Source organism: Coregonus lavaretus (genome assembly GCF_964263955.1).
Source record: "Coregonus lavaretus genome assembly, chromosome: 11".
Lineage (NCBI taxonomy): Eukaryota > Metazoa > Chordata > Actinopteri > Salmoniformes > Salmonidae > Coregonus > Coregonus lavaretus.
Genome location: NC_139998.1, coordinates 55,126,794 through 55,150,833, shown reverse-complemented (window position 1 = coordinate 55,150,833; position 24,040 = coordinate 55,126,794). Strand labels below are relative to the sequence as shown.

The following is a 24,040-nucleotide window of genomic DNA, read 5'->3' as shown; positions in this document are numbered from 1 at the left end:
TCGGATCCGTTTACTTCTTAAAAGTTAATATAATTCGGACATTTAATTATATTTGCCAGCTACCTACTCCTCAAAACAGCAAAGATTCAACTCAGTTTTTTGTGGGTTTGTTTACCATTTCAGTCTTGGTTGACTTCTCTTCCGCCCCGCGTCGATTTCAAACTCCTATCAGCGATCTGCTATTGGCTAGACAGATAATTACGTCACCGTCCACAGCAAAAAATCCAAAACATGCCAAACCTGTGTTTGACAGGCAGATGGCAGTATTTCCTAAATTCACATCTTTATAAAAAACGGTAAAATCGAAATTACAACTCAATCATGTTCATATAAATTTTATTCAAAATTGACAAATTACTCAGATATACACACAAACACAAAGTAGCATAATAACAAGTGCATCTGTCTATCTCTTTGAGCTCCTGTTGTGTTTCCGGATGATGTCGAGGAGGTTGGTCTTGGTGACCATGACATCATCCTCCCCTCTTTGCTTGGCTTTCTGTTTGTCCCTCCTCTGCTGCTCATGGAGGTGGGGGGAGTTGAGAAGCTGGGGGGGCAGCTGGGAACCTGTGGGCTTCACCCGGTTCACCACCTCCAGGAACAGACGCTTGTTGTCGTTGTTGACAAACGTGATGGCTGTGCCCCGGTGGCCCAGTCTGCCTGCTCTGCCCACCTGGGAGGAAGGAGTGTAAAAGTCACCCCGGAATGAGTGGCATCCCCCCCACCTTCATCCATTTGTAGACAATACTAAACAGAAAATATTATTTGCCAGATGCTCCCGCCAAGATGCAAGATGGTATTGTCACAGACAAAAGCACATCAGATTTTCCCATGCACAACAATAGCAAATTTACCCACCTGATGAACATACTCATCCATGTTGGATGGCATGTCAAAGTTGACCACCAATTTGACGTTGACTAGGTCGAGCCCTCTGCCCAGTACGCCAGTGCTGACCACCACTTCAAAGTCCCCTTCAAGTAGACCCTGAGGAGGGGGTATGAAACAGCTTAACGGTATAATACTCTTTATGGAAGTAAACTGCCTTTGCCTAGCTTTTCTGTTTTAGCCATAATAGCCAGACCTGGGCCCGTATTCATAAAGCATCTCGGAGTAGGAGCACTGTTCTAAGATCCATGTAATCTTATTCATTATGATCTTTAGAAGGCTAAACTGATCCTAGTGCAGTGGTAACCAAACTTTTCTGAGTCAAGAACACTGAGTCAAAATGCAGGCAGAGATCTACCGCTCCGATTTCTTTTTAAACATGACTTAAACTTACGCAACATTAACCTATTAAAAACAGTTATATAGCAATGAGGTTTGTGCAGTAGGTCGGAGTGAGCATAAATTGAAATAATTTGCTTTCTTTATGTTACTGGACTGATGGTTCCTGCACCTGATGGTCAGTCTCAACGAAGGGAGAGGATCAATGGGTCCTCCTCTCACCGTCAGACCTAGTGTGTATGGTACAATACTGTCCAGTAGCCAGGGAAACCCTTTGAACATTCCACTGAATACACCTTGAGGGTCCTACGCAAATGACAACATTTCTTAATAATAATAATAATAATAATAATATGCCATTTAGCAGACGCTTTTATCCAAAGCGACTTACAGTCATGCGTGCATACATTTTTTTGTGTATGGGTGGTCCCGGGGATCGAACCCACTACCTTGGCGTTACAAGCGCCGTGCTCTACCAGCTGAGCTACAGAGGACCACCATTTCTTAATGTTTTGAATCTGTAAATGAAAAATGAGTGTTTCTTATTGGACAAGTCCTGGCACTCCTTCTCTGTTACAGTCTCTCATCTTCCGTTTGGTGCGAATGAATGAAACCTGGCTGCCACAGGCCTTACCTTGAGGATGCGGTTGCGTTCCCACTGGGTCTTGTCTGAGTGCATGGCCACCGTGTTGAGGCCCATGATCTTCTTCACGGCCTCACACAGTAGGTCCGCCCCAAGCTTACAGTCCACAAACACCACCACCGGAGGCTGGTACAGCTTTCCGTCCTGGGTGGGCAAAAACAAAAGACAGGTCAATCGTGACAGAAATACACTACTATGTCCAAAAGTATGTGGATGCCTGCTCGTCAAACATCTCATTCCAAATTCATGGGCATTAATGTTGCTGCAGGGACTTGCTTCCATTCAGCCACAAGAGCATTAGTGAGGTCGGGCACTGATGTTGGGCGATCAGGCCTGGCTCGCAGTCTGCGTTCCAATTCAACCCAAAGGTTTTCGATGGGGCTGACTGAGGTCAGGGCTTTGTCGAGGGCAGTCAAGTTCTTCCACACCGATAGACAAACTTGAGACATCTGTGGCGTTGTGTGACAAAACTGCACATTTTAAAGTGGCCTTTTATTGTCCTCAGCACAAGGTGCACCTGTGTAATGATCATGCTGTAAAAAAAAAATCTGCTTCTTGATATGCCACAGCTGTCAGGTGGATGGATTATCTTGGCAAAGGAGGAATGATCAAATTTGTGCAAACCTTTAGAGAAATAAGCTTTTTGTGCGTATGGAACATTTCTGGGATCTTTTATTTCAGCTCATGAAACCAACACTTTACATGTTGCGTTTATATTTTTGTTCAGTGTAATAGAAAAAAACCCTCTGTATTAAAATTGTTGGAAAATAGACAGTGGGTTGCAGGTAAAATATAGGAGTACAAGTCAACATCCCCCTGGATGGTAACGTTGATCTATGCAGTAATGTCATTTCGCCAACGGGTCTGTGAAAGCACAGCCTCTTCCCGCTCCCTACCTTATATAGATGGTATGAACCGTTGCTCAGTTTCCTGGAGCGAAGCCATGGCTGAGGGCCCATCCATTTCCTCTGGAGAGAGGGGGGCAGGGCTGCAGCGACTGCTGTCTTAATATGGTCCAGTGGGAGACTAGTCTTCAGGAGCTACTGCAGGAATTCCCATTTTTGACAGAGCTAAAGAGATTCTCCATAATTTTGTATAATTTTTAGCCAGTAGTTCTGAAAGTAGCACTCACAAGCTAAAAGTGTTCCCAGAAAATTGCGTACAACATCATGTGCTGTGTTGGAATCTTGCTAGCTGTCACTCAAATGCAGAGGGACTGAAGCTCATTGGCTAGAACTTGAATTGCTAGGGGGCTGGCCCACGTGGGGGGGGGAATGTAGGAGCACAGCTTCCAGAAAAACAGTCGCTTTCAAACTAGGGATTTTGTGGCTAATTGAGGTAAGACAGTACTTCTGCTGATACATTATGCATGTATGAACTACACATTGACACATCCAGCCCAAAGCGGGAGGTTTAAAAAAATACTTAGTAGTCGCCAAAGTTTCAGAGCATGTTTTTAATAACACTATACAGAAAATGCCAGTAATTAAGTTATTCATTAAGTAATTCAAATTCCCAAATGAACATTAAATGTAATTTACACCAGGGTCGTGTTCATGAGGCCACGCAACGGAGAACATTTTAAATAATTTTACAACAGAAAACAAAAACAAGTGTTTCTTATTGGACCCTCCCTGTTTCAGTCGGTTTTCTTCCGTTTGCTGCCTAATGAACACAACCCAGTACACTGAAGAAAAACAATTGAAAATCACCTACATTTAAAATCTCAAAGAGCTTCTTCTTCTTGGAGGGCTCCTCCACCCAGAGCACTATCTGGCGGATGTTGGCGCAGGGCTGGTTCTTGTCCCCGATGGCGATACGGACCGGGTCATGGGTCAGTCGGGCCGCCAGCTGCTCTGTGCCCTTAGGGATGGTGGCGGACGTTAGCAGGGTCTGGTGCTCCTCCGGGATGTTCTCCAGAACCTCCAGGACCTGCTGCTGAAAGCCCATCTTCAGCATGGTGTCCGCCTGCACTCCAAATACAAGAGTTAATCAGTCTAAATAAGGTTGATAAGAGGATAAACGATTTTGTCTTCCGCTGAACAATGTCGAAATAGTATTACTGGTACACAGGATGGGGGTGTGCCTTTTGCCAACTCTGGCACATTTACATCGATGTGAACACTGAAATGTTGATTAATGTGCACTGTCCCTGTCAAACAAAAGGGCAGGTGCCTTTTTTATTATTTCAAAATGCCTGCATAACAGTGTTCTTAATTGAAATGCTATGAGGAGGAGGCATATTTACCTCATCAACCACCACAACCCTCACTCCATCCAGCTGCACTGCCTTCTGTTTTAGGATCTCCAGAAGTCGTCCTGGGGTAGCAATTATTATCTAGAAGGCAATTAAGAAGGCGATTATTATCTAGAAGGCAATTAAGGAGGCGATTATTATCTACAAGGCAATTAAGAAGGCAATTATTATCTAGAAGGCAATTAAGGGAAAAACAAATTAAAACTGTGGAGGGCCTTCATTGCAAGGTTATGGAAATTTAATATTGACATACTGTATAACAATGACTTAATATTGCCCAGTACTCTCTTTGAAACATTGACGTAAGATTGTACACTATTGTACAGCATCATGAGAAATGTTCAGGTAACGTTGTAACCTTGATGGTGCTCTTGAGGCGGTGGAGCTGTGGGGGCAGGGGCATGCCTCCCACCAGCAGGGCAGTCCTCATGTTGGGTAGGCCTATCACCAGCTCCTTGGCCTGCCTCTCGATCTGGATGGCCAGCTCCCTGGTGGGGGTCAGGATGAGAGCCGCCGGACCCCCGGGACCACCCTCCACTAGCCTCTGGGGTGAAGAAAATATTTATAAACAAAATGAGCTTTTTGGTCTTAGGCATTCTGGTAACTTTCACACATTTTTGTGATAATCACACCATCAGGATGCCACAGTCTGCTTCTACCAGACCAATATATAGTTCATTGTATTACATCACTCAAAGCCACATAAAATGCTTATAGGTTAGGTCTACTTGTTTTGCCACATACAGCAGTATACATTCACTTAATGTTTCTTATGGCAAGTGGTAACTATACTTTGCACATAGATAGAATCGAGACAATATTATCATGTTTCTACTGTACAAAGATCCGCCTATTTGCATCCGTTTTTGAATGGCTGTAGACTTCCTTTCTCATGGGTATCTGCATAGTATAGCCTATCATTTGAAATTGTAGCTAAGCTATAGAACATAAATAGGCCTGTGCTTATGAATTACTTATTGCTGTTGCTTCAAGGGGTCCCCAGTGAGGGAATGGATCAAATTGTGTTAACAGCTGTGCTGGATTTTCAAAGTTTATGCCTAGGTACTTATAGCTGAAATAGGTGCCAACAGTGAGGATGCAATACATCAAACTGTTTTAAGTGTTCGTTTTAGAGTCCTTTCTGAGAAACCTTGATGTGCCTTTTTTTGTTTCTCTTTTTGTTCAACTTTAAAGTTCCTCCTTTGTTGCTCAATATTGTGAAAAAAATAATTCCAGTATTTTTCACAACCATGACACCAAGGCTACCTCAAAGGTAAAACAGTATCATGAGAGATACACTAAGGAGCTTTCAAACAACAACCGAGCCTAAAAAAGCTGTACTGAGCTGGCCTAGGTAGGTATGTTCCAACGTAGTTGCTGGAACCGTGCTGAAAAGGTACAGTGAGGGAAAAAAGTATTTGATCCCCAGCTGATTTTGTACGTTTGCCCACTGACAAAGAAATGATCAGTCTATAATGTTAATGGTAGGTTTATTTGAACAGTGAGAGACAGAATAACAACAACAAAAATCCAGAAAAATGCATGTCAAAAATGTTATAAATTGATTTGCATTTTAATGAGGGAAATAAGTATTTGACCCCCTCTCAATCAGAAAGATTTCTGGCTCCCAGGTGTCTTTTATACAGGTAACGAGCTGAGATTAGGAGCACACTCTTAAAGGGAGTGCTCCTAATCTCAGCTTGTTACCTGTATAAAAGACACCTGTCCACAGAAGCAATCAATCAATCAGATTCCAAACTCTTCACCATCTCCAGACCTTAATCCCATAGAAAATATGTGGAGGGAGCTGAAGGTTCGAGTTGCCAAACGTCAGCCTCGAAACCTTAATGACTTGGAGAAGATCTGCAAAGAGGAGTGGGACAAAATCCCCCCTGAGATGTGTGCAAACCTGGTGGCCAACTACAAGAAATGTCTGACCTCTGTGATTGCCAACAAGGGTTTTGCCACCAAGTACTAAGTCATGTTTTGCAGAGGGGTCAAATACTTATTTCCCTCATTAAAATGCAAATCAATGTATAACATTTTTTACATGCGTTTTTCTGAATTTATTTGTTGTTATTCTGTCTCTCACTGTTCAAATAAACCTACCATTAAAATTATAGACTGATCATGTCTTTGTCAGTGGGCAAACGTACAAAATCAGCTGGGGATCAAATACATTTTTCCCCTCACTGTAAACGTGAAAAGAACTTTCAGACCCAGCACTGTTCGGTTCTGTGTAATAATTCAGTATGATAATACAGTGTGATAATACAGTCTGCCACAAAACTGTATTTCACTGTACCTCCAAAGCGCACACTACCACTGGCAGCAGAAAGGCCACCGTCTTCCCGGAACCTGTGTCAGCACTGGCAATCACGTCCCTGCCAGCCAAGCCAACGGGCACCATCTGCATCTGAACAGGGGTGGGCGCCTCATACCCTGCCTTCTTCAGGTTGGTACTGAGAGTCGGGGGAAGGTTACATTGCCCAAACTCTATGATGGGCCTGCCCACCTCCCTGCCCTCTGTCACAATGCCCAGCTCCTGCTTTACCCGCTGCACTTGCTCCTCTGTCAACCCAGAGATAAATGCATCTTCCTTGTAGGAATAGTCCTTGTATAAGTCCTCGACACTATTGCCAGCTCTGTCAACAGCTGGCTGTCCACATTGTGAAGTCCTCTTCTCCCCTGTGTCGTCACGGTTAAAGGCATCCTCCCCTGTGCCCATGCCCATTTTAGCCAGGTGACTGGCCTTGCACTCTAGGCTGCACACATCGTTGTCGGTGCTGTCGCAGATGTACTCCCCGAAGCGACTACACATGACACAGATGGGCTCCCCCGGTTCAGGCCATCTCTGGCTCTTTCTGAAGGATTTTACAGGCTCCTCTTCTTCTTCTTCTTCACTGTCCTCTGGGCTGGACTCTGAGGACTGTTGGTCCTCTGGTGCTCGTATAGGACTCCCTGTACCCTGTTCCAGGGTTGGAAGGTGTGTCTCCTGGTAGGCAGGCTTCACCTGTGTCTCAGCGTTCATGTTTGTCTCTTCACTCTCACAGGGAGCTGTAGAGGACGTCTGAAGGCTGGGGTTGGGGGGTTGTCCTGTGCCATCACTGCCTTCCTTCTCTCCCTCCTGGCTCAGCTTGCACTTCTTCTTAAGCACCTGACTTGTGTTGTCTGTTGGTCTCTTCACTTTCAGTGCTCTTGGCATAAACATGTTTCCAAATGATTATCCTTTAGAGCATGAATAGGTGTCACAGACTGTTACGAATACGATAGTCACGATGTCTAAAGTTAATCAAAGACTCTCAGTGATAATGCCACCTGCACAGAGGAGTGGGCATCAGCTAGCCAACGCTAGTAACTTCGGTCCTAGCCAGCTAGCGATACAAAACAACACAGGGTTTTGCCGCAATTACATTGCGATTGAAAGACCGAATCGACAAGCTACCCAACATGATATTAAGACGCAAGTAAACCCACAAAATGAATTATTAATCGCTGGTGAAAACCACAAGATATCGAAGTAAACACCCAAACTATAGCTAGCTAGCGAGCATAAAGCGTCTTGTCCAACGTCGACTCACTCAGAAAGCTGACTCATGTTGATGACGTCTTCAGTCAGTGAAGTGCATGCTGGGTAATGACGTTCAGGCCAAATATTCGGTCACGGCTAGATACAGTTTTTGTCAAATTAACACAAACCCCTTTCCTAACATTAACCTAATTCCTCTAACCTGCTGCGTAAATTCTCCTAACCTGCTACGAAAAGTCAAATCTGACAAAAGCTGTATTCCATCTAGACAAAACCCAAATATCCCCAAGGCAGTAAACCAGAAGGTTTCTGCATCTTTCTCTTCTTCTTTGGGATTTATGGCGAACTACACGCAAAAGGTGTATCGTTGCCACCAACTGAACGGGGTGTGCAAACATTTACTAAAGAAAAGTACATTCCATACGGGGAAGGGAAAATGTACATTAATCCACGTAAACTAACTGTTTTTTGTATGGATTAGTATCTTTTAAAAATCTAATTTACAATCATGGCAGAAGCAAATTGACATGTTGACATAAAGCTGCACATCACATCAACATGATTTCAATGAATAACGTTGAATTCAACTAATTGTATCAATGGTGATACATATTAGGACTACAAATCCACATACTAAAGGAATGAAGCATTATATATACTGTAAATATTTGCAACTGACAATACAAGGCTGACCCACCGCAAATTATTAAGCAAATTCATCTAGGTTGTATCTGCATTTTTGTCAAAATTGAGTTATTGACATAGCCTTGTTCTGTTCAATGTTCTTTACCTATATAGTACTCTAAATACCCCCAATTCATGTTGTTAAGTTCAAAAGAATACAAGATAAAAAATTGCTGACCCCATTCAAATCAATGAGGGTTTGGAACTTTAAAGCCAATTATCTCATAAACATATTTTTGCAGATATAATAACCTGATTGTCCCAAACTCTCGATAGACTATTTTATTGGTTAAAGATATAATGTTTATCTATCCAGGGGTGCATTCTACATATAAACAGACAGAACATAAGCATTTTATTCAAACAAATCAAGCTATGTATGCGATGCGTAGATTAGGTGCAATTCCTAGTAAAGGTATGCTGTCCTATTTTGTATGTGGTGCAGAAGTTGCTGGATGGAAAGCGCACGCGCAACAGTGAAGCTCTTTCATATCAACAGTGCGGCAGGAGAACCGCAACAAGCGAGGAAAAGCAGGTGAACCCGTTTGCGTTTGAAAACAAAGACTTGAATGGGAATGTTTTTTCTCTCTATCTGAAGAAAATATGTGCCTTCCTCAGTGAGATTCTTCTGAAATAGGCTGACAGCTATTCGGTGAACCCCATTTCAACTGGGGCGTTTTCAATACGCCGATTCTGTTGCAAAACTTTTCTTAAACGTTTGCAAATGGAACCAAACGGGGAGGGACCTACCTGAATATGTCTAATAGAAACTCTCCGTTTGTTCTAATGATTACACCCCAGGTAGCAGCAGAATGGATGAAAAATACAGGGAGAGACGCTGATTCCACTATTCATATTGACTTAAAGGAGTAAGACAATACCATACCTATGGCTTGCAGTCAACCCTCCATGCCTCCTCCAACGAATTGTACATTTACATAGGCACTGAAGGCTGGCAAATCAAGTAACATTTGGTGTATTCAATTCCTTTGGTGGGATGTTATCGACTTCTATTGCTACATAGTCATCATTGGGTTGTCGACGGCTGTTGACACTTCATGGTGTTATGATGGGAGAAGTCACAGACGCCAGGGAAATTAAAAATACCTTCATTGTTCCCGCAATAAAGTCTTCTGATCATTATGATTTTTCTCGAGCAAAATTGCGCTGTAGCCTCACATGGCTGGTGGCCAAAGCATTTGGGACAGGTAGGTGGTGCTCTGTTATAAATGCATGGTTTAAACGTTTAGTTTGACAATAATTACATCTGTTTGTTTTGCAAACACATTTGTCAACAATGTGGCTATTTCCCTCTGCAATATTATCGCTCAGCTATACAAATAACAACACACACATCATTCAAGCTTGCAAGATATGCATTATTAAAGTGCAATTTATTTGTATGTAGTATTTATATAAATACATTTTAAACCACTTTAGATTCCCCAAGAGGAGAAGTATCCTTCCAAAACACACCGTTCCCAAATAGACATTTTGCTAATTAAGAACAGTTGCATGATCAATTCCTATCTAGTTCAGTTCAGTGGCAGTGGGCTATAAACATGAGGGTGTGAAGTGAAGCAACGCCACACATTGTGGACATATCCTGCTTGAGGGCTGTGACTCTGAGAATGACAGGCCCACTCCATAATGTCAGACCTTGATGGCTGGTGATGCCACCTTACATTCACTATCGCATGGTTATAGTTGTTACCATGGTTATCAGTAAGCCTTTCTATAGTAGGCAAATGTGACTCATATTATGTATAACCGAAAATGATATGTTTAGGTACTAGGGTTCACATTGGTGGCTATATCTACAGTAGACTTACGTATTAGCCTCAGACGTATTAGCCTCAAATGTGACTCTATCACCATAGTAACAAATAGCAGAGTAGGGATAGTCATGTTTGGATAGCCATTAGGTTCTTCAACAAAGACAGCAGTTGTTTTATTTATGTGGTGGTAATATAAATTCATTTAGATATAAATTATAATTTGAACACAAACCTTTGTCACTCTTTAGGGGGTTGAACAGACCATGATATATCCATAAGATGTGAATCATCGCAACCCAAATGTTTTCCACCTCACCCCATCACTGATGACCAGAATAGAGACCTCCTGACTCATCTGTGAAGCAAGGCCCAGCTCAATGATGTGGAATGTAGCTTTAAGCTGGTCAAGTGGTACTTTAGGGGCTGGTTTCCCGGATACAGATTGAGAGTAGGCTTGGACTAAAAAGCATGTAAATCGAGATTCTCCACTGAAAGTGCATTTTAGTCAAGGCTTAATCTGTGCCTGGGAAGCTGGCTCTAGGGGTCGTTTCGATACATTTTAATTACTGCACCTTGAGTTTCATTCCAAGACATGTAGTATTGCTATAAACCTAGTAGTCAAGGAGACAATACGTGACCTTTGAAAGCAGTTCTAACAGCACATGTTCTGGGAGAAAATACTTCATATCTTTATACTCTCTTATTTGATCCGTTTTGATCCTTGGTTTTGTTTTGGGTTTGGAAATAGCCAGCAGTTTGCCAAAGGAGGATTGTGTTTTAGCCTACTCAGTGTACTCAAGCCTACTGTTTACTAAGCAGTTTGCAAAAGGATGATTGTGTTGTAGCCTACTCAATGTACTCAAGCCTACTGTTTACTAAGCAGTTTGCCTAAAGGAGGATTGTGTTGTATAACCTACTCCGTGTACTCAAGCCTACTGTTTACTAAGTTAAAGGCCATAGAGCAGAGGCAGAGAGTACTTTGCTGAAGGGCACAAAAAATAGTACACTACACCGTCCGCTGACTGATGCAAGACAATTAATTATGTTTCATGTCCTCATTGTGCTTTGAAATAGCCGGTCTTATCACATATGTACGCTAATATTGTTATTTTGGTTCATTTATTTACGTCTGTAGCATTTGCACCAGGTTAGCATCAAAGCTGAAGGTGTCAAATGTAAGGAGGTGTATGGAGTCTGAATGTCTCCTCAGATACAAAGCTAATGTCTGATATAAGACTTTAATAGTTGGACTAGATAAGATATAATAACCAATGTGCAGTAACATAACTTTTGATATGTAGTAAGATGATAGAAGTTGTAAAGATCCAGTGTATTCAGACCGCTTGACTTTTTCTACATTTTGTTACGTTACAGCCTTATTCTAAAATGTATAAAATTATTATTTTCCCTCATCAATCTACACAAAATACCCCATAATGACAAAGCGAAAACAGGTATTTAGAAATGTAAACAAAACATAAATACCTTATTTACATAAGTAATCAGACCCTTTGCTATGAGACTCGAAATTGAGCTCAGGTGCATCCTATTTCCATTGATCATCCTTGAGATGTTTCTACAACTTGATTGGAGTCCACCTGTGGTAAATTAAATTGATTGGACATGATTTGGAAAGGCACACACCTGTCTATATAAGGTCCCACAGTTGACAGTGCATGTCAGAGCAAAAACCAAGCCATGAGGTCGAAGGAATTATCCGTAGAGCTCCCGAGACAGGATTATGTCGAGGCACAGATCTGGGGAAGTGTACCAAAAAATGTCTGCAGCATTGAAGGTCCCCAAGAACACATTGGCCTCCATCATTCTTAAATGGAAGAAGTATGGAACCACCAAGACTCTTACTAGAGCTGGCCGCCTGGCTAAACTGAGCAATCGGGGTAGAAGGACCTTGGTCAGTGAGGTGACCAAAAACCCGATGGTCACTCTGACAGAGCTCCAGAGTTTCTCTGTGGAGATGGGAGAACCTTCCAGAAGGACAACCATCTCTGCAGCACTCCACAAATCAGGCCTTTATGGTAGAGTGGCCAGACGGAAGCCACTCCTCAGTAAAATGAAGATGACAGCCCACTTGGAGTTTGCCAAAAGGCACCTAAAGGACTCTCAGACCATGAGAAACAAGATTCTCTGGTGTGATGAAACCAAGAATGAAGTCTTTGGCCTGAATGCCAAGCGTCAAGTCTGGAGGAAACCTGGCACCATCCCTACAGTGAAGCATGGTGGTGGCAGCATCATACTGTTTCCTGGCGCTGACGGAAACATGGATTACCACTGAAAACACTGCTACTCCTACTGCTCTCTCCTCGTCTGACCATGTGTTCTCGCATACCCCGAGAGCATCTGGTCAGAGGGGTGGTGGCACAGGAATCCTCATCTCTCCCAAGTGGTCATTCTCAATTTTTCCCCTAACCCATCTGTCTATCTCCTCATTTGAATTCCACGCTGTCACAGTCACTAGCCCATTTAAGCTTAATATCCTTGTCATCTATCGCCCTCCAGGTTCCCTTGGAGAGTTCATCAATGAGCTTGACGCCTTGATAAGTTCCTTTCCTGAGGATGGCTCACCCTTCACAGTTTTGGGGGATTTCAACCTCCCTACGTCTACATTTGACTCATTTCTCTCTGCCTCCTTCTTTCCACTCCTCTCCTCTTTTGACCTCACCCTCTCACCGTCCCCCCCTACTCACAAGGCAGGCAATACGCTTGACTTCATCTTTACTAGATGTTGCTCTTCTACTAATCTCACTGCAACTCCCCTCCATGTCTCCGACCACTACTTTGTATCCTTTTCTCTCTCGCTCTCCTCCAACACTACTCACTCTGCCCCTACACAGATGGTAACGCGCCGCCGCAACCTTCGCTCTCTCTCTCCCACTACTCTCTCCTCTTCCATCCTATCATCTCTTCCCTCTGCTCAATCCTTCTCCCTCCAATCTCCTGATTCTGCCTCCTCAACCCTCCTCTCCTCCCTTTCTGCATCCTTTGACTCCCTGTGTCCCCTATCCTCCCGGCCGGCTCGGTCCTCCCCTCCAGCTCCGTGGCTTGATGACTCATTGCGAGCTCACAGAACAGAGCTCCGGGCAGCTGACCGGAAATGGAAGAAAACTAAACTCCCTGCCGACCTGGCATCTTTTCACTCCCTCCTCTCTACATTTTCTTCATCTGTTTCTGCTGCTAAGGCCACTTTCTACCACTCTAAATTCCAAGCATCTGCCTCTAACCCTAGGAAGCTCTTTGCCATATTCTCCTCACTCCTGAATCCTCCCCCCCACCCCCCCCCCCCCTCCCTCTCTGTGGATGACTTCGTCAACCACTTTGAAAAGAAGGTTGACGACATCCGATCCTCGTTTGTTATGTCTAATGACACTGCTGGTCCTGCTCACACTGCCCTACCCTATGCTTTGACTTCTTTCTCCCCTCTCTCTCCAGATAAAATCTTGCGACTAGTGACTGCAGGCCGCCCAACAACCTGCCCGCTTGACCCCCTCCTCTCTTCTCCAGACCATCTCCGGTGACCTTCTCCCCTACCTCACCTCGCTGATCAACTCATCCTTGACCGCTGGCTATGTCCCTTCCGTCTTCAAGAGAGCGAGAGTTGCTCCCCTTCTCAAAAAAACAACACACGATCCCACTGATGTCAACAACTACAGACCAGTATCCCTTCTTTCTTTTCTTTCCAAAACTATTGAGCGTGCCGTCTTTAGCCAACTCTCTTGCTATCTCTCTCAGAATGACCTTCTTGATCCAAACCAGTCAGGTTTCAGGACTGGTCATTCAACTGAGACTGCTCTTCTCTGTGTCACGGAGGCTCTCCGCGCTGCTAAAGCTAACTCTCTCTCCTCTGCTCTTGTCCTTCTAGACCTGTCTGCTGCCTTTGATACTGTGAACCATCAGATCCTCCTCTCCACCCTCTCCGAGCTGGGCATCTCCGGCGCGGCTCACTCCTGGATTGCGTCCTACCTGACCGGTCGCTCCTACCAAGTGGCGTGGCGAGAAGCTGTCTCCGCACCACGTGCTCTCACCACTGGTGTCCCCCAGGGCTCAGTTCTAGGCCCTCTCCTTTTCTCCCTATACACCAAGTCACTTGGCTCTGTCATATCCTCACATGGCCTCTCCTATCATTGCTACGCTGACGATACACAACTAATCTTCTCCTTTCCCCCTTCTGATAACCAGGTGGCGAATCGCATCTCTGCATGTCTGGCAGACATATCAGTATGGATGACGGATCACCACCTCAAGCTGAACCCTGGCAAGACGGAGCTGCTCTTCCTCCCGGGGAAGGACTGCCCGTTCCATGATCTCGCCATCATGGTTGACAACTCCGTTGTGTCCTCCTCCCAGAGTGCGAAGAGCCTTGGCGTGACCCTGGACAACACCCTGTCGTTCTCCGCTAACATCAAGGCGGTGACCCGATCCTGCAGGTTCATGCTCTACAACATTCGGAGAGTACGACCCTGCCTTACACAGGAAGCGGCACAGGTCCTAATCCAGGCACTTGTCATCTCCCGTCTGGATTACTGCAACTCGCTGTTGGCTGGGCTCCCTGCCTGTGCCATTAAACCCCTACAACTCATCCAGAATGCCGCAGCCCGTCTGGTGTTCAACCTTCCCAAGTTCTCTCACGTCAACCCCCTCCTCCGCACACTCCACTGGCTTCCAGTTGAAGCTCGCATCCGTTACAAGACCATGGTGCTTGCCTATGGAGCAGTGAGGGGAACGGCACCTCCGTACCTTCAGGCTCTGATCAGTCCCTACACCCAAACGAGGGCATTGCGTTCATCCACCTCTGGCCTGCTGGCTCCCCTTCCTCTGCGGAAGCATAGTTCCCGCTCAGCCCAGTCAAAACTGTTCGCTGCTCTGGCACCCCAATGGTGGAACAAGCTCCCTCACGACGCCAGGACAGCGGAGTCACTCACCACCTTCCGGAGACATTTGAAACCCCACCTCTTTAAGGAATACCTGGGATAGGATAAAGTAATCCTTCTACCCCCCCCCCCCCCCCCAAAAAAAAAAAAATAATAATAATAATAATAATAATTATTGTAAAGTGGTTATCCCACTGGCTATAGGGTGAATGCACCAATTTGTAAGTCGCTCTGGATAAGAGCGTCTGCTAAATGACGTAAATGTAAATGATATTTTTCAGCGGCAGGGACTGGGAGACTAGTCAGGATTGAGGGAAAGATGAACAGAGCAAAGTACAGAGAGATCCTTGATGAAAACCTGCTCCAGAGCACTCAGGACCTCAGACTGGGGTGAAGGTTTACCTTCCAACCGGACAATGACCCTAAGCACAAAGCCAAAACAACGCAGGAGTGGCTTGGGGACAAGTCTCTGAATGTCCTTGAGTGGCCCAGCCAGAGCCCGGACTTGAACCCGATCGAACATCTCTGGAGAGACCTGAAATAAGCTGTGCAGCAACGCTCCCCATCCAACCTGACAGAGCTTGAGAGGATCTGCAGAGAAGAATGGGAGAAACTCCCCAAATAAAGGTGTGCCAAGCTTGTAGCGTCATACCCAAGAAGACTGGAGGCTGTAATCGCTGCCAAAGGTGCTTCAACAAAGTACTGAGTAAAGGGTCTGAATACTTATGTAAATTAGATGTTTCCATTTTTATTTTGTATAAATTTGCAAACATTTCTAAAAACCTGTTTTTGCTTTGTCATAATGGGGTATTGTGTGTAGATTGATGAGAACAAAAAATAAGGATGTAACATAACAAAATGTGGAAAAAGTCAAGGAGTCTGAATACTTTCCAAATGTGCTGTGTGTCCCTCCATCATATAGTTCCTACACAACATTTAACACGCTTTTGTCCTACTGACTTTTTTACATGTTTTGTTATTTAGCAGACGCTCTTATAAAGAGCAACTTACAGTAGTGAGGACATACATTTACGTACTTTTTCATACTGGTCCCCCGCGGGAATGGAACCCACAATGGTCTACGTTGACCATTAGATCTGGAAAAGAAGATAGCCAGATGTGTTTTGGGAGACTTGCATAAGCACTCCTAAAACCACTGCGCTTTGAATCTAGCACAACTTCAACAAGACATCTGTTTCGTATTCCTTTGACTAACTGAACAGATCATCTTGTCTAGCTGCTATTCATAAAGACCAACACAGATATACACACTGTAGCATAGTAGAACAGTCAAGCATATCCTCATACATGAGGACACTCAGTACAACCTTATTCTGTTTTTGAGTGGAACATCTCTTTATTTAATTTCACCAATTGATTGGGGCTGTATGTATCAAGCGCCTCAGAGAAGATCAAGTCCCCTTTATCCTTGTTATTTGATTCATTGTGATCTAAAAGTCAACACTGATCCTGAATCAGCACTCCTACTTTGAGACACCTTGATACAAACGGCCCCTGACCAAGAGTGATGCAGTTGGATTCAGGCTGCAGACAGACAGCATATTCTACTGCAGTTTCCAGTGAGCCGATTAGGTTTTGTTGCTCTGTAATATTGGAAAATACACTACATGAGCTTCTGACCAGATCCTCCATGTACTGTATTTTCAATTGGGTCTGAACGAAATGGGATGATTCCAAAAATACTGTCTCTCTCGTTCCCAGAGGTAGAGAGGCAGAGCTGGTCTTCAGATCCCAGCGTATACTGTTACCGCTCAGAATACTTTCGGGGACACATAAGCAATTAAGCAGAGCTTGAGCGCATACACAAATATACACACACACATGCAGAGAGAATTAATCTGGAATATGGAATATATCAGATTTCGGTGTTGTCTGATTGCAACGGTAACCTGTGTGGAACATAATATGCAGTTCTGCTCTGCACTTGAGGTAAGAGGACAGAGACCTGAGGACTTGACTCTGACTCTTCCTTTTAGACTTGAGATAAGACAGGACAGAGACTTGAGGACTTGACTCAGACTCATCCTTTTAGACTTGAGATAAGACAGGACAGAGACTTGAGGACTTGACTCAGAATCATCCTGTTAGACTTGAGATAAGACAGGACAGAGACTTGAGGACTTGACTCAGAATCATCCTGTTAGACTTGAGATAAGACAGGACAGAGACTTGAGGACTTGACTCAGACTCGTCCTGTTAGACTTGAGGACAGAGACTTGAGGACTTGACTCAGACTCGTCCAGCTCTTTGGGAGCCACGTCCACCCCTCCGATTGGTCCTCTGTTGGTCAGTTGGGTTCTTCTCAAGGTGTAGGCCAAGGAGTTGCCCCAAATATAACCACTGAGTCATTCCACCTCAAAAAGCACATGAGGATTTCGACACCCACCATCTCAGATTGTTCTGAAATCATTTCTGTAGGTAGAAACAATTAAGATTAGCATTCCTGAAGCATTATTTTGTTGATATATAATTTAATCTCTGAGAAATCAAGCTAATGGATTGCACCCAAATTGGCCATTTCTAATTTATAGGATTCATATAATCTACCACAAATATAATACCTAACATTCGATTTGGACAATCAGTTATTTTCTTTGCAACTTTGGTTAGAAAACCAGTAGCTTTTGCTCATGATGAAATAAATGGTGTGCTCAATTGTGTGGTCAATCCAGTCCTCAATGAAAGCAATTCAGTAACCTAGTGCTTCAACCCAACTCTCCTTGAATAGTCCAACAAATGGCAGCTCTCTGAGAGGGCTATCTTTATGGTGCAATTCTCATATGAAGACTTTTCCTACAAGCTCAAACTTTGATGGAGAAATGAGCTAGTGACTAAAATGTTGTGGCAAACCTAATAAAATAATACAATTATAAAGCATTGCATGGCTGTCGAATGTTTTTCAATACAATTATTAGAAAACATCTCTATATGTAGTTAGATTAGTGATATATTTACCATTAAACCCAACCCAATACCATTGCCATTACAAAACACTAAACACTGTGTATTTGGGACTTTTACCATTGAAGACCATGAAGACCATTAGAGACCATAACATTGAAACCATTAGAAATTATGTAGCCTAATGGTTTGCTTGTTCACCAGGAATGGTGAATTTTTTGGGCCTTCCTTTGACACCGCCTAGTATAGAGGTCCTAGATGGCAGGAAGCTTGGCCCCAGTGATGTATTGGGCCGCACGCACTACCCTCTGTAGCGCCTTACGGTTGGATGCCGAGCAGTTGCCATACCAGGCGGTGATGCAACCGGTCAGTATGCTCTCAATGGTGCAGTTGTATAACTTTTTGAGGATCTGGGGACCCATGCCAAATCCTCCTCCTCCTGAGGGGGAATAGGCTTTGTCGTGCCCTCTTCACGACTGTCTTGGTGTGCTTGGACCATGATAGGTTGTTGGTGATGTGGACACCAAGGAACTTGAAACTCTCGACCCGTTCCACTACAGCACCTTCGATGTGAATAGGGGAGCGTGTTTGGCCCTCCTTTTCCTGTAGTCCACGATCATCTCCTTTGTCTTGTTCACGTTGAGGGAGAGGTTGTTGTCCTGGCACTACACGGCCAGGTCTCTGACCTCCTCCCTATAGGTTGTCTCATCGTTGTCGATGATCTGGCCTACCACTGTTGTGTCGTCGGCAAACGTAATGATGGTGTTGGAGTCGTGCCTGGCCATGTAGTCATGGGTGAACAGGGAGTACAGGAGGGGACTGAGCACGCACCCGAGGGGCCCCCGTGTTGAGGATCAGTGTGGCAGATGTGTTGTTACCTACCCTTACCACCCGTCAGGAAGTCCAGGATCCAGTTGCAGAGGGAGGTGTTTAGTCCCAGGGTCCTTAGCTTAGTGATGAGCTTTGAGAGCACTATGGTGTTGAACGCTGAGCTGTAGTCAATGAATAGCATTCTCACGTAGGTGTTCCTCTTGTCCAGGTGGGAAAGGGCAGTGTGGAGTGCAATAGAGATTGCATAATCTGTGGATCTGTTGGGGCGATATACGAATTGGAGTGGGTCTAGGGTTTCTGGGATGATGGTGTTGATGTGAGCCATGACCAGCCTTTCAAAGCACTTCATGGCTGCAGAAGTGAGTGCTACGGGTCGGTAGTCATTTAGGCAGGTTATCTTAGTGTTCTTGGGCACGGGGACTATGGTGGTCTGCTTGAAACATGTTGGTATTACAGACTCAGTCACTTGCCAGTTGGTCAGTGCATGCTCGGAGTACACGTCCTGGTAATTCGTCTGACCCCGCGGCCTTGTGAATGTTGACCTGTTTAAATTCTTGCTCACATCGGCTACGGAGAGCGTGATCACACAGTCGTCCGGAACAGCTGGTGCTCTCATGCTAGTCTTACTCACATCGGCTAGTGAGTGCTTGTTGTAACGCTGAGTGGAAATAGGAAGAATGCGCATTTTATGGCTTATAAAAGTGTTAAATACAAAGTGTTGACAGTGCTGAGTAAGAACTTAAACATGAACTCACCCATAAAAACAACATTTGTTGACAGTTTCTCTCTAGTCATGGTTTTGAAATCTCAGTGTCAACTTTGCTGTAGCTTTCTTTTATTCCTGCTATGTTACTGCAGACACAGTCATCTGAGCCATCCGATTGGCCAGCGGTAGGCCTATAGTGCACTTGATTTGCTCTCTGGGCCCGCCGGGAAGGCAGAGTTTGTACCTTCAGACACATGAAATGGTTCAAAATGGCAACAGTTGGCATACCCGGCGCGCAGGGCAGCTGAATCATGTGCACCTACTGCCAACAGCCCGAGACGACGACAACAACAACAAATAGGAACACAAGGCTTTATCGTTGTTGTTTTTTACAAAAATGTTTGGCGATCGACTAGGAATGCCTTGGAGATGCGATCAACCGGTTGTTGACCACTGCTCTAGAAAATTGAGTGAAGTTAATTCTCGTGCTTCTCTCTGTGGGCTGATATTTCTGTGCAGCAGTCCCGGGGAAACGGCGTGGCAGTCTCGGGGCTAAGCGCCCGCAGCTTAGAGGGAACATTGCTCAACATCCAATTTGGACCAAACTTCTTCCTAGAAAGATGAGGAATCCAATAAAATAGTAAAAAGCCACCCACGGACCCCCCACCCCCCACACCAATCCCATCCCAACAACCAGCTTCATCAGTAAGTGCATTGACGACATCGTCCCCACAGTGAGCGTACATACCCCAACCAGAAGCCATGGATTACAGGCAACATCCGCACCAAGCTAAAGGCTAGAGCTGCCGCTTTCAAGGAGTTGGACACTAATCAGGACGCTTATAAGAAATCCCGCTATGTCCTCAGACGAACCAACAAACAGGCAAAGCGTCAATACAGGACTAAGATTGAATCCTACTATACCGGCTCTGACACTCGTTGAATGTGGCAGGGCTTGCAAACTATTATGGACTACAAAGGGAAACCCAGCCGCAAGCTGCCCAGTGACACGAGCCTACCAGACGAGCTAAATGCCTTTTATGCTCGCTTCGAGGCAAGCAACACTGAAGCATGCATTAGAGCACCAGCTGTTCCGGACGACTGTGTGATCATGCTCTCCATAGCCAATGTGAGCAAGACCTTTAAACAGGTCAACATTCACAAGGGGGCCGTGGGGCCAGACGGATTACCAGGAGGTTTATTCAGAGCATGCGTGGACCAACTGGCAAGTGTCTTCACTGACATTTTCACCCTCTCCCTAACCGAGTCTGTAATACCTACATGTTTCAAGCAGACCACCATAGTCCCTGTGCCCAAGAACGCGAAGGTAACCTGCCTAAAAGGACTGAGCACGCCCCCATTCTCATCGACGGGCCTATAGTGGAACAGGTTGAGCGCTTCAAGTTCCTTGGTGTCGACATTACCAACAAACTTTAATTGTCCAAACACACCAAGACAGTCGTGAAGAGGGCCTATTCCCCCTCAGGAGACTGAAAAGATTTGGCATGGGTCCTCAGTCCTCAAAAAGTTTTACAGCTGCACCATCGAGAGCATCCTGACTGGTTGCACCACCGCCTGGTATGGCAACTGCCCGGCCTCCGACCGCAAGGCACTACAGAGGGTAGTGCGTACGGCCCAGTACATCACAGGGGCCAAGCTTCCTGCCATCCAGGACCTTTATACCAGGCGGTGTCAGAGGAAGGCCCTAAAACTTGTCAAAGACTCCAACCACCCTAGTCATAGACTGTTCTCTCTGCTACCGCACGGCAAGTGGTACCGGCGCGCCAAGCCTAGGTCCAAAAGGCTTCTTAACAGCTTCTACCCCCAAGCCATAAGACTCCTGAACAGCTAATCATGGCTACCCAGACTATTTGCATTGTCCCCCTCACCCCACCCCACTCCACCCCCTCTTTTACGCTGCTGCTACTCTGTTTATTATCTATGCGTAGTCACTTTAACTATACCCACATGTACATATTACCTCAATTACCTCGACTAACCAGTGCCCCCGCACATTGACTCTGTGCAGGTACCCCCTGTATATAGCCTCCCTACTGTTATTTTATTTTACTGCTGCTCTTTAATTATTATTATTTTTTACTTATCTATTTTTTACTTAACACTAATTTGTCTTAAAACTGCATTGTTGGTTAAGGGCTTGTAAGTAAGTATTTCACTGTAAGGTCTACACCTGTTGTATTCGGCGCATGTGGAAAATATAATTGATTTGATTTGCAGCAGTAATGAATGAGTAGGAAAGTCTATCTATAGGCTTGCATTGTTATTATTAGCAGCTTGGGTCTTTTTTTAATATCTAGGAATATTTCACTTTCTCTGTTCATAGGAGTAACAACATGAATTTGTGCATGAGGCAGAAATAATGCGGTGCGACTCGAGTTTCGCCATCAGCTGGAAGACGGTGTCCCTTTTTGGTCAGTGTCAGTGGAGGAAAGGGAGAGCAGAGGGATGTTGAGAGACGGACCGTCAGTCTGTTGCTCTCTCCCTCCGCTGAGACCGACCATCAGATGCAGGCACCATCAGCCCAGTAAAATAAAAATAACAACTCATGATTTAAATGTCTGGTCACTCAGCTGTGCCTCACAAGTAATACAACAACAGATCTATTACCGGTTTGATTATGTAGTCTACCTCAAATTTTGAAATATATATATTTTTTTTTATGGCCTGAACAACAATGCATTGTCAGGGCAATTCAAGCAAAGCCAATATGCGGTGATAATGTAGTGAGGCTTTATCTTACTGCACTTCCTTATTGCTACAGTACTGTTTTTTAATTGGTTAATGTGCGCTGGAAGTTGCACAGAATTTTCACAACGTTCAAGTTTGCGCTCAGCAGACCTGAAATCTGCTCAGTGTTAAAAAAAAATGAGAGGGAACATTGGTGTTGGGTACTATATGTATTGAATACGATCTAAATCCTATACATTAAAAGTGCCAATTTGGGTGCAATCAATTAGCTTAATTTCTCAGAGATCAAATTAAATGTCAACAAAATAATGTTTCAGGAATGCTAATCTTCGAACTACAAAAACAATTTCAGAAAATTCTGAGATGGTGGGTGTCATGGCTTGCTGAAATGACACTGATACAGGGTCAAATGTATTCTTCATCCCCCTAAAGGTTTAGGTAAGGACTGTTGGTAATCTGATCCTAGATCTGCAATTAAGAGCAACTTCTACCTCGAGGACCCTTTGGTGACCTTGTTGTTCATCAGATAGCGTGTCTCTGTTATGAGCTGCTGACTTGGCCTGTCTGATATGATTCCATGAGTGGTGTGAGCGTGGATGAAGGGTGTGAAGCTGAGGAGTCCTCTCTCACTGTGGCTTCACGCCTCATAATGAACAGCCATCTGTTCCTTCAAATTTGAATGTGTGTCGCATATCCGGAGATTGGTGTGTGTGTGTGTGTGTGTGTGTGCTGCAGAGTGTTGTAGCATAGTAGGGTTGGGGTCAATCTCCTTTCAACCACATTTTGTTTGTCCTAACGTGCAGCTCCTTGAGTGGTGTGAAAATCTGGTTCTTTTTTTTTCAGCTGTTTGTTTTATGGATACAGAGTCTCTGGTTTTTGTACCATCCCCATTTTTTCTCAGCACCCTGATAGTCTGACAATGAAGAAATAGATTTTTGAACTCCAGGCCAACTGGTATCTATCTATCTATCTATCTATCTATCTACACACACACACACACACACACACACACACACACACCTGTGTTATCCATCTCCCTCTGTCTTTGATGAAGCCGACAGAGGGGTGCTCCCTGGGAGCTATAGAGATACGGAGTGCACATGAATTGATCAGGTTTCTCTCCTACTGTAGTTTCCATGGTAACGCACATTGCAGTTCATCCATAGTGTATTTCATAATGGAGATAACCCCCATGTCTTTGGATGAGGAAATAGTGAAGTAGACTTGCCTCCGTTAATCACTAAATTACTATCAGTCATTTTGACTCTTTCAATACTAGATTGACACCCTAATCCCATTATTTCAGGAACAACAACACTGTATAAGGTACTATGAGCTGGTTTAGCAGTGGAAAGGTTATCTAGTTGAAACAACTGCGCATTATTCCCTTTTTGCATTCGAACATTTAGAAAGTTAATTATACATTTTTCCTGGGAGCAAACGGCATATTCACTGATTCACTGTAGTAAACTATTCCCATGTCTAATGTACCAACGCATATTCACCTTTTTCACCTCTCTACCTCTCCCTCCTAAACAGACAGTGTCCCGGCCGACCTGAAGGAGCCCTTCTACACAGACCAGTATGAACAGGAGCATCTGAAGCCTCCAGTAGTCAGCCTGCTGCTGTCTGCTGAGCTCTACAGCAGAGCCGGGAGCCTCATCCTGACAAGTGGAGGTCACCATGCTGTCACCCAGCCCCTGGTTGGTCAAGATGCTGTCACCCAGCCCCTGGTTGGTCAAGATGCTGTCACCCAGCCCCTGGTTGGTCAAGATGCTGTCACCCAGCCCCTGGTTGGTCACGATGCTGTCACCCAGCCCCTGGTTGGTCAAGATGCTGTCACCCAGCCCCTGGTTGGTCACGATGCT

At 44.6% G+C, this 24,040-nt stretch overlaps 1 protein-coding gene and 1 pseudogene across 2 annotated transcripts in view; one reads left to right on the top strand and one right to left on the bottom strand.

Annotated features, from left to right (window-relative positions):
• Window positions 1-319: 319 nt before the first annotated feature.
• Window positions 320-7,718, bottom strand: ddx59 (DEAD (Asp-Glu-Ala-Asp) box polypeptide 59). Its single transcript, XM_084171463.1, has 7 exons — window positions 6,433-7,718; window positions 4,486-4,671; window positions 4,119-4,208; window positions 3,587-3,838; window positions 1,862-2,014; window positions 859-987; window positions 320-673 (listed from the first exon to the last, which is right to left on the bottom strand). The coding sequence occupies exons 1-7, from the start codon at window positions 7,336-7,338 to the stop codon at window positions 407-409; spliced, it is 1,983 nt and encodes a 660-aa protein (XP_084027589.1). The 5' UTR covers window positions 7,339-7,718; the 3' UTR covers window positions 320-406.
• A 1,688-nt stretch (window positions 7,719-9,406) lies between these two features.
• LOC311136976 (calmodulin-regulated spectrin-associated protein 2-like) overlaps window positions 9,407-24,040 on the top strand; it is a 95,089-nt pseudogene continuing 80,455 nt past the window's right edge. The window contains exons 1-2 of the transcript in view: window positions 9,407-9,548; window positions 23,712-24,040. The exon at window positions 23,712-24,040 is cut by the window's right edge and continues 273 nt beyond it. The product of the transcript in view is annotated as a calmodulin-regulated spectrin-associated protein 2-like (transcript). The remainder of the gene's footprint in view (window positions 9,549-23,711) is intronic.

Excerpts from the sequence above, each read along its gene's own strand:
- ddx59 (XM_084171463.1), bottom strand. The coding sequence starts at position 7,338 with ATGTTTATGCCAAGAGCACTGAAAGTGAAGAGACCAACAGACAACACA. Across the intron at positions 4,209-4,485 it reads GCCTCAAGAGCACCATCAAG|ATAATAATTGCTACCCCAGG; the intron begins GTTACAACGTTA and ends ATTGCCTTCTAG. Across the intron at positions 2,015-3,586 it reads AGCTCTTTGAGATTTTAAAT|GACGGAAAGCTGTACCAGCC; the intron begins GTAGGTGATTTT and ends TTGCCCACCCAG.